Genomic DNA, 10,906 nt, shown 5'->3' on the forward strand with positions numbered 1-10,906 from the left:
CAGTGTTGTTCGCGCTACAGAGCTGAAGTGCCGAAAGTATACGGCAATTAAGCCGCTCGTACGCAAAGGCACTACCCGCCTGGTCATGCTTCAGCGGGTCGGAAAACGCTCAGGGTAGCATCGAGGTGTTTGATCCACGGCCAGTTTTTCAGAAGCGGCTCGGCCTTTTCGAGACCAGGTAAACCTCACAGCCAATATGTGCACGCCAGTAGGAGCAAAAGCGTTCCTTTTCCGGAGAAGCAGCACGGTGCCCGGTATGAGACACCACTGCCTTCAACGTGACGTCATCGGCTTTCCTTACCTGGGCTTTTTCACGAGGTATGCCAATCTGAGAAGCGCTCGTCATACACTCCACGTTAAAGCACGGGCGTTCGGGATCTTCCAATTTATTTTGTTGCTTGCGGAAGCTGAAAAGCCTCAGTCCCAATCAGAAAATTTGGCGCGAATGAAAAAAAAAGAAATTGCAGAGCCATGCGCTTCTACGCGGAAGTGCTGGCGTGTTCTTCCTTGAACTTGAGACACTCCTGGATGTCTTCGGGCGTGTTCCTCGGTTTGTACTGGTCGACGGCAGCACCGACCTCCTCGTAGGTCAAGTCTCCCGAGTCCTTGAACGTGTGCATCACAATGGAGAGGATGTCCTCTCCACTGAAGCCCGACGTCCTGTCGGCCAGCTCGATCCACTGGTCGTCGGTGAGCGTGTTGGGCGACTTGCCCACGTGCTGCTTGAAGATGCGGATGCGTTCCTCGGGCCTCGGCAGCGGGATGAAGATGCGCTTCTGGAACGCCGTGGCGAAGAACGAGTCGATCATCTTGGGCGCGTTGGTGGTGGCCACACACAAGGTGATTTCGGCCGTGATGGTCTCGTTGATGAACTTCACCTCGTTAGCGATGCTCTGCCGGAGCTTCTGGTACCTGCGCTTGGCAGAGGAGGCCCTAGGTGAAACCTCTTTCTAAATATTCCCAGGGGCTCAAGTGTTAGGTCACTGTTGCAAACGGCAGCTTATCGAACAGTCGCCACAGGTAAAGATGTGAGCCGTGTAATCTGGGCGAAAAAGGGTGTTTCTGCACAGTAACACTTGACCAGATATTCAAGAACACAGCACCGAACGCTGATTAGAACTAATTTTATTCAAGGCTGTATCGACTAATATGTTATTTTGCATGCGGACGATATTGTTCTATTGGAGATCCTAATCAAATATCTATAATTAACACTTTAAAGTTCGTCCAGAACCGCGCCGCCCAATTTATTGTTTCAAATTACTCGCGAACAGCAAGCGTATTTGCAATGAAGTCAACCCTTGCTCTTCCAGCTCTTTCTTTGCGATGTAAATATTTTCGCTTATCTCTTTTCCAGCAGATTAATTATACTAACGCTATCCTCAAAAATCAGTTACTGCTTCCTCCATCCTATATATCCTCGCGCACTGGCCATAGCTTTAAGGTAAGAATCCCGCACTGCAGAACCACCCTTTGCTTGAATTCATATATTCCTCGAACTGCAAATTAATCCCTGCCTTTATCGCTGCCATCATCGCTGTCGAAAATTTCAAAAAAATTACTTCTGATTTGAAGTTCAGTAACGCATTCTGCTGGGCGAGTTGGTTCATCTTGGTAATGTAAAGGCTTTTAGCGCAAAACGACTAAGAAAGGACGGGGATAGAACACAGGAACAAAGGAGCGCTACTCTCAACTAAATTTATTGTCAGATGAAACAGTCATTTTATACATTGGTTCCAGTACAGAATCTGATCACATTGCGAAGACTGCGTACGTGCGCACACGCCTGGCGAAGCTGTCGATCACACATCTTGTAAGATAATCCTATCTAATAATTTGTACTCGTTAGAGTACAACTTCACCGAGGGGCTGCTGACACACACAGATCCCTTCTTCCTGATGTGGAACGCCTCTGTCAACACCCGAGAAGCCTCGTCATTGCCTCTTCCGATAACCAATGTATCTTTTAGCAATGCCACGCATGTCCCTGCCCTATCACAGGATCTACAATGAACAGCCAAGTTTGTTCCAGTCCCCTGCTCAAGGCATCTTTCGTGTTCCCGCAAGCGCTTATTCAAACAACGTCCAGATTGGCCAATATACACTCTTCCACAACTGAGGGGTATCTCATAGACGATTCCAACATTGCAACCAACATATCTGAATTGGTGCTTCGTTAGGCATCCCTTATTCCTTTTCTCACCATTCACTCTAGGCCATAGGCTTTTCAGCTTGCAGGGCGCTGAAAAAACTGGAATGCGGTATTTGTTGGCCACTTTTTTTAAGTTGTGGGACACGCGATGAGAGTATGGTATCACTTGAGGCCTTTTCATTCTTGCCCTTTCGTTGCCTTCCTTATCTGCTACATCCACCGCTGGTTTCCTCTTAGGTTTTTGCAACATCGTCTCAGCCACCGCAGTTAAAAGGGTTAAAGGAAAGCCCGCTGATATCAGCCTGATATCTGATATCAGATATCAAGAGTGTTTAGGTACGTTGACGACTTTTTAGTGTTTTTAGCGCGTGACTCTTCCAGGCAGGATGCGATTGATGAAGTTTTAGATGTTTTTAAGCAATACGGACACGGTCTCGGTTTTACTCACGAGTTACCCCACAGGAGTGTTTTGCTCTTCCTGGACCTCAAACTAGAGTTCGACGTGCGGCATGTATGTTGAGCTTACCAACCTTGTGCAAAAGAAGGAACTTTTGCCGTACAAATCTGAGCATTCCAAAATTGCGAAAAGAGGCATTGCTTCCCTCTGCATGCAATCGGCGCTCAAAAAGTCGTGTGTGCAGGCAACTTTTGACAATCAGGTCCGCCGGCTTTCGGCAGCAGGTTTCCCTATGTCGCTCTTGACGGCGGTTGCCGAGGCCCTGATATGAAAGATGAAGACCGGTACGCCCAGTATGAGGGGGACGAGTGAACGCGAAGCGTTCAGGCCTGTGGTGGTGCCATATCTGCATAAGGTGACTCATCACCTCAAGAGAGTTGCAGGCAGGCATATGGTGTCACTCTGGCGTTTTCTGCGCCGAATAAACTGGCGAAGCTGTGCGCCCGTAAAAGCGGTGATAGAAGGAGTGGATGCCTAATCAGGCACGGGACTTCCTACGTCCCTTGCGCCACCGGGGTGGTATATACCTTCCCTCTTTCATGTCGTAAGACCTACATCGGGCAGACAGTTGTAGGTACGAATTGCGCACAAAAGACACACACAGGAAAAAAAAGTGGCAAAGTGGCATATAAAAGAAAGTGGCAAATAGGCACGGCGTTCCTCTGGTGTTTTCGGCGCCACACAAGCTCGCCGGGTTGTGTCCAAGGATCAGCGCGGAAGGCGCTCGACGAAGAGCATGCGAGATAAAGCAGGCGGCAAAATGCGTCAAATGCGCCACGGGCGTTGTATATCTCATTCCGCTCAAGTGTGGTCGCTTATATGTGGGCCAGACAGGACGCTGCGGGAATGAACGCGGAGGGGAGCATCAGCGTTCAATTAGGAAAACAGAAGGAGCAAATTTACCTGCTCATTGAATTGCATGCACCGGTTGTGAGCCACTGCTAAAAAATATCAGAATTCTGGGCAGGAGCAACGACTAAGTTTCCCGTGAACTTCTAGAGGCATACCACATCAAGGCAAGAGGTGATAACTGTGTGAGTGACACCTCCGTTTCATTGTACAACGCGGAAAATAATTTTTGGAGCGTTTTTGATGATTTGTCGCGCAGGGTTTGATTTGCCTCCTTATCCTCTCGGTCCCCGCTTTCTAGACACGTGTGCACACTGCCTATAAAGCGGCACTGAATCTAATAAACACCAGTTGATAGTTTGCGCTCTTTCAGTCTCTCTCGTGTTTTTTTCCTGTGTGTGTCTTTTGTGCGCAATTCTTACCTACAACAGTATGCACCAACTCGCCCAACAAGAAGTTCTTAACTCCAGAAGAATGGCCTGAGGGGCGAGTTGGTGCATGATGAAATGAACGGCGGCGCAACAAGAAGAACACAACAAGAGAGGGGACACCACAGTTCTGTTATCAAAATCTTTTAGTTTTTTCTGCAGAGGTTAAGGGTTCTAGTCTTTTATCCTGATGTTGCTGTTTCTTTTCCACGTGTTGGGTCTGTGCGATAATGCGATGAGTGTCATGCCTGAGCTGTGTTTAAATACGCCACCTTTCCATGCAATAAACAGTTGGTAGTGCGCATGTGGTGTCCCCTCTCTTGTTGTGTTCTTCTTGTTGCGCCGCCGTTCATTTCAAGTTCTTAACTATCGGACAGACAGGGCGGTGCATAAACGAGCGACTCAGGGAGCATGCGAATAAAGTAAAGAACAGCACAGACAAAGGGGCACACCTTGTGTCCCATCTTAGTTCTTTCCGCAATTGCACACTGCGACTTGACAAGACCATGATACTAGGCAAAAGCAAAAACGAACGCGCGCGGCTGGCTTTGGAAGCTTTCCACATAAAGGAAAACGCCGTAGACTGTATATATACGTCTGTGGCTCTGCACGTAGCCGAAATCAATTTTTTGCGTTCGCGTCTGCGTTAACAGCCCTTGGCATGACTATTGTTGTTAAATATTGCATTTGAGCATGCGTGGCCAGGTGTATAAGTATGCGTTCCCAAGAAGAAGTAAACAGTTGTCAGTGCGCTTGTGTGTGTCTCTATGTCTTTTCTTCGTGGTTCGTCCCGTGGTTGCGCAACCTACACCTTCGCAACATGACTATTACAAGCTACGCTTCGATCTGACACAGTAATATTATGCCCCGTAACGCGTTCAATCGTTTGATTTCACTCTGAATCTTCTACGCCAATTAGGTGGTCCACAATTTATGTACCAGTTGTACCACACTGGTCCCACTTAAACTTATCAGACACTGGAGTATGCACAACGAAGGTATGCCATCATTAGCGGGGTGCTGCGGTGTTCATGTAACTTTTATTGCCAGCTTGCGCAGCCGGACGGACACGCTTACGAGTCCTCCATATGTAACACAGATCACGTGACTTGGCATGACGTTGACTTGAGACGTCAAATGTTTGATAGGTTCGCGCTGACGGAGGGACACGCTGGCGAGTCATGAGCCTATAAATTCTTCCGCCTTAAAAGAGCTCACCGAATCGCTCTTTCCAGCAACCGCAATGCAGTTTATTCCCCACAAGCCCATACTACAACTTTTCAGCAAAGTCGTTTTTCCTGCGCACACCTCGAGACTGGAATGCCTGCCCACCGAAGTTGCCACCATCATCGACCTAGTAACATTCAAGCGACTCAGCGATAACAGTGTATCGTGATGTCTACTGAATTTTTTTACCTTGTAACGCCCACTCCCTCATGCAATGTCTCGACATGAGGCCCTTGAGAAATCAAATAAACAGAAAACTAATAGAGAAACGGGACGTCACGCGACAAGCCTGTGCAAGTCAGTGCTCGTTTAAGTCGTTCCTTCCACGGGTCAGCCTGTGATGTTTTGGTGTCGGCATGTTCCAGCGCGCGCGTTATGCTCGGGCCCAGGCGCGGGCGGTGGTTTTTGGCGCTGGTCCGCGCATGCACTCGCGCTGCAGTGATACATGTTATCATTAGATGTGATCACTTGGGTCTCTTTTTCACATTTCATTCCCAGGCTTCAGGGTGAATGTCGGAGTTGACATGCCCGTGACGCGCAGCAGCAGTGCACTGCCGCATTGTCACCTGGCTGCGTCTAGAAGCGACTGCTCTGCCTTCCTTGGGCTGGGTGCGAGACACGATCAGGTTCGCGAGCTTGCCACTCCGCTCTGAGAGCATGTCACTGCTACTTTTGGATTTTATTGGCACCTCACTGCTGCTGGCGGCCACAGCACTGCTTCGCATATTACCCCGAAGGATTAGAACACTGTCCCAGGTACAGTTTTTGTCAAAAGCGTTCAACCCAAGGGGTCTGCTTCTGAGCAGTGCGCCTCCTCTCGCATAATCAGGGAACCTAACCTCTTCGAAAATAGCGCAAAAAGGGCACGGACGACACAGAAGTGGACAGGACAGGCGCTAACTTGCAACTTTATTTTCGAAATTCCACCACGTCTAATATATAGGAGCCGATCAACACCATCAAGCGATGAGCATGCGCGAAGAAGAGCACAATCAAGATTACAGCGTTTGGAAAATAAGCAAAAATTACGATAAAATAAGAAAAGGAAAACACGGTGCCGGGGGAACACAGGCACCGTGTACTGTTTTCGGTCTAATTTTCTGCTATCTTTTACTTCCATTGCCATGCCCATAAATGTAATTCCCCTTTGTCATTCTGTCTTTCTTCACCACGTGTTTGTCTTAGTGTGGAGCCTTGTACACTCCCTTCATCTTTAAGTCGATCTATTGTTATCTCCCCTTATTGCAGCGTTATTTGTTTGGCTCTTAACCTTGACAAGCTTGAAAAGCGCTTTTTGCAGTTTGCAGTACGCGATGTCTCTTTTCTTTCGGTGTTCCCCCGGCACCATGTTTTCCTTTTCTTATTTTATAGTAATTTTTGCTTATTTTCCAAACGCTGTAACCTTGATTGTGCTCTTCTTCGCTCATGCCCATCGCTTGATGGTGGTGATCGGCTCCTCTATGTTAGACGTGGTGGAATTTCGAAAAGAAAGTTGCAAGTTAGCGCCTGTCCACTTCTGTGTCGTCCGTGTCCTTTTTGCTCTATGTTTTCGAAGAACTGTTACCAACTAGCCCAAACCAAGCTACTGTTACCTAACCTCGCGAAGGCGGGAGGAACTTAGGTCCTCAACCCTCCCAAGCTTAAACCGGCCAAATTTCATAAAGTTCCTCGCTACACGGCTTGACATAGAATGTACATACCACCACCGCTCTCACGAGAAATGGACACGGCGATACAAAGATATATCGCCGCCAGCGACACGTCTTTTGCGTGCGCTCGCACGTTTAGGGCTCTTGGCACCGATAATACGACCTGTCTCAAATGTTTAGAGCTCCAGGGTCTCTTTCTAAGCCGTATAGCAGCACTCCTGCAGTAGCATCCTATGAAGTCGTAACTTTTTGATGGAAGAGACCCAACGTTCCTCTTGCCCACGAGAGATTTTCGACAGGGAGGGTGGAAAAGAAATAAACTCCGCTGGTCAGGGAAGACAGTTGGGCTAGTTGGTGTGAATTCGTTAGTGACTGCGACATTGCACGCTAGTTGCAATGTGGCAGTCATTAACGAAACTCCGCTGGGTTCCAAACTTTTGACAGCCTCTACATTCGGTGTTTCATCGGCTGAAGAAGGCTGCAAAGGTGCTGGCATCGTCTGCACCTATTAAATTGTCCGGTCTATTCCGAAGAGTGAGCTACGAAAAGCAACGGGCCTCTCCAGTGTAAAAAAGAAAACAAGAAACGTGGAATTCGCTTTGTAGGTTGCCTGGTGGGCGTTGTTCACGAGATGTCGCTCACCTGTGGCCGCAAGTGAGACACCACCTTCCTCCGTGTTAACTTACGAACTGCTCCTGGTGACTTCACAAGACAGTCGACAAGTAGCGCTGGCCCATCTAGGCGCCCTACCCACAAGTGTGTCAGTGCGCCATCTATTATGCGGCAAGAGCTGCCGCATATTTGGAGGCTGAGGTTCCACGAGATACAATAAGACTTTCAAGGCCTTAAGGTATTAAAATTTTAACGCTCTTCTCCCTGAAACGGCTATCCTGAGACATTTCTGCTAACGCATGTATAAAGTAGAATCTGTTCCTGCTCGCTGCCTTCGGCCTAAATACCGTTTTCGGGTGCCTCGCTGCTCAACCAGATACGGTCAGCGCACGCGTAATTACGTCATACCATCTTGCCTCAATCAATTACCATCTGGTGCCTTTCGCGTGAAAACAAATTTGAAACTGAGACAAATTCTCCGTCGCATTAACCATTAGTACTCCAGCCTTCAACCTTTTTTCCCCGTTCTTTAAGTCTATTTAAATCCTACCTAACTGCACAAAAAGGGAGCCTTAGATGATGTACTGTTGTGCCACTAATTCTGCTGATGCGTAAGAGGGAGGAACAGAGGAGTTTATGGTTTTGATGTCCTGTAACCTGCGGACGTACGAATATTTCTGTTCCATTTCCGTTTCAATCCCAAATGTTATTGTTTACTTTTGTTCAAGAATATTGGCTGTTTTTACGTATTATATTACTACATGCCAATGTTTGGCTGCTCTGTATTAGGAGTGCTACCTCTCATTACATTTCAGCGTAAGTAGTTTGTTTTGTTTTTATAATTTATCTCCTGATTGCTGTCCTTGTATTTGTACGCACTTCAATTGCTTCAATACAAACTGTGGTGTTCGCGGTATTCCACTTTGTTGCCGCTGCCTGCCGGGCCTGCCCTTCAAGCCCACTGCAGTTTTTACAGGCCTATCATGTATTTCCGCTGCAGAAATGTGGTGTTAATAAAGTTTATTATTATTAGTACTTACACAGAACACTTGTAACTTTCTCCAGACATCATCATTACTCGCTGTAAACGCGTTAACTAATTCCTCCCGGTTTCGATACACGTCAGTACAGAATAAAAATTGACGTCACATTCATTTATCGCTTTACATACGCTTAATTCTCGGGGATATTGCATTAGAAATGGGTGAAGAAAAACAAAAAATATTACCACATTTGTTAGCGGTTAAATAGTTGACTAAATAGTTAAATTAAATAGTTGGAAAAGATGTGTGGGCAGGGGATCGCAGCCAAGTCGTGCGGAAGACCGTTCCTGTCTATGGCTGAACGAGGTTAGAGTAACGGTGGACCGTAGTATCTTCATCAGTCTAGTAGAATGCCTTTGCGAGGGGATGCACGGGGAAAAGGGAGTAACGGGGAGTAACGCACTGCTTGTTTTGTCTTGGCAGGCTAACGTGACTGTGGAGCATATCTGTAGTCATACTACACAGACTGGCTTTATGTTGCGATCAGCGCTAAGGAAAAGCACGCGGCGGCTGGGCTTTTACGGGAATCACTGCATATTGAAATCAGGTCGAATACGCTTAACAAATAAACTGTGTCAGTGCACAAGTTCGGGCAAGTTGGCACAAGGTTCTAAAGAAAGGTAAACCAGCGCAAAGAATGGGACGAAGTGAGGAAACAATGCCCAACGCGCTTTCTTGGGAACGCTTAAAGAGAGTGCGGTAAACATGCTGTCGCGGTAAACATGCTGTAGGAACTGGGTTTTCACCGGCCTCGTATCAGCCAGGGAATACGGACCCATTTTCATACTCTTACCTTGGCACTTAAAGTAATTTCACTCCTTTCCGTCACCACTATTCGCGCAGAGAGGCGCTGCTGGCTTGAATCACCGCTAGCGGTGATTACTGCGAGGTTAGGCTGACAGATTCGGAGGTGCTGATAACGGGGCAAATAAACTTTAGCTTCTCAAAACGCAGGATTAGGCATTGCGTTCTTGAGAGCAATAAAAATGAACGGAAGAAACGTGTATATTATTTTCATGAAGAAAAAGATCTGAAAGCTCCGGTTGTCTGGACCCTGGGAACAAGAAGCCTGTGCTCCAATGAAAGAACTCGACTGCAAACAGCCCGGCCTTCTATGATCAAATTCTACTCATCACTAATCAACGCTGCAGGCAGATACTACTCCGGGCGCCTGAGGTCCCTACTGCCCACCGGATTGCGCTAGCGGGTTACGGGCGACGCTTTGCTAGGTCTCTATTGGCTTCCCCATTCGAACACGCCCACTTGTAGTTTCATTCGTCGCTTCTCACCTTGCAGTTCATCGTGCGTGTGGTCGCATACACCTAAGAATCAAGCTAGCATCTAGTGGAGGTTCCTCCAAGAGAGGTGTTCAAGAAACGGAAAAAGCACGCACCTGTGTTCTTCAGCAGGTTTGTCGCACGGTTGGAAGAGCTCGTGGACGTCTTGGAGCACCAGGAGACACCAGGCAGCCAGTCTGGCCGCCTTGAAGAGAGATTTGACGTAAAGGTCCTCTGCACCTTCCGGCGCGTCTCTGATCAACGACGCGACGTTGACGTCGATGCAGACCCAGTCCTTCGCGGCCCCGATCATTGCTTTGGTCAGGTAACTTTTGCCGCATCCAGTCGGGCCGAACAGGAGAATGGACTTGAGAGTCTTCCGTTTTCCGGTGAACATGACCGGATGCTTGATGGGGCACCTGTCCAAGATGGCAAGCTTGAGGACGAACTTGGGCGTCTCGTGGCCGATGACGTCCGACCATTTGACAGGCTTGTCGGGTGTGATGGAGAGCACTCCCGGAAGCCGGTTGAGGTTCGAGGTGGCCTCGAAGTCGATGGCATCTACGTCCTGCTTGGACCTGTCCGGCTGTTGGTGTGTTGGTTTGCGGTACTTGTCGTTGGGTGTGATGATCCTGAGCAGGTCCTCATTGCGCTCCTGGAAGCGGATGCACTGGAAGAGCATGTCCTCGATGATCGTGAGGTAGGTCTGCAGCGTCTGCTTGTACATGATGAAGGCCTGCGGCAGCTTCTTATCCCGGTCATGCTGCTCTGCCTTGGTGGCCAGCTCGTTCGCTTTCTCCAGGACTGTCTGGAAGGCGGCCGCCGAGTATTTCTCGTTAGCCATGGCTGCCTCCGCTTGCTTCGGCCGGCGGAACGCGCTCGCCCTCTTCGCCCTCTTCTTCTCCCGACAGCGCTGGCCAACGCTAGGATTTGCCGCCGCCGAATGCGCCGCTATTTCATTTCCCGATTTTTCAACATAAAGCAACATTACGATTACTTTACTTCATGAGTGCAGCTCGGCACCAGGGCCATGTTTTGCCCTGGTGGAAGCTGAGTCGACGGACAAACATTTTCCAGCACATTCTATACACAGTCTGCCTCGCCTAAGACTTGACATAATTTTAAAAGCAGGCGTTTTGAGCTAGAAGCGCGCTTTTTTCGGCAGAGCACTGTCAGAGGTGCAGACATCAGAATACAGCTAATACGTGGTAA

General features: G+C 48.4%; 1 protein-coding gene across 1 annotated transcript; it reads right to left on the reverse strand.

Moving 5' to 3' along the window:
• Positions 1-479: 479 nt before the first annotated feature.
• On the reverse strand, positions 480-10,538 carry LOC149326638 (vacuolar protein sorting-associated protein 4B-like). The gene is made up of 2 exons (XM_089562511.1): positions 9,811-10,538; positions 480-912 (listed from the first exon to the last, which is right to left on the reverse strand). Exons 1-2 carry the CDS (start codon positions 10,536-10,538, stop codon positions 480-482), a joined length of 1,161 nt encoding a protein of 386 aa, XP_089418637.1.
• Between the last annotated feature and the right edge of the window lie 368 nt (positions 10,539-10,906).

The sequence above is a fragment of the Amblyomma mixtum genome, chromosome 10, assembly GCF_055824585.1.
Source record: "Amblyomma mixtum isolate Tamu chromosome 10, ASM5582458v1, whole genome shotgun sequence".
NCBI lineage: Eukaryota > Metazoa > Arthropoda > Arachnida > Ixodida > Ixodidae > Amblyomma > Amblyomma mixtum.

What these genes read in the sequence shown, in the direction of transcription:
- LOC149326638 (XM_089562511.1), bottom strand. Translation starts at nt 10,538, where the DNA reads ATGGCTAACGAGAAATACTCGGCGGCCGCCTTCCAGACAGTCCTGGAG. An exon ending in AAACCTGCTGAAGAACACAG is followed by an intron (nt 913 to 9,810) that starts GTGCGTGCTTTT and finishes TGCCAAGCGCAG; the next exon opens with GTACCAGAAGCTCCGGCAGA.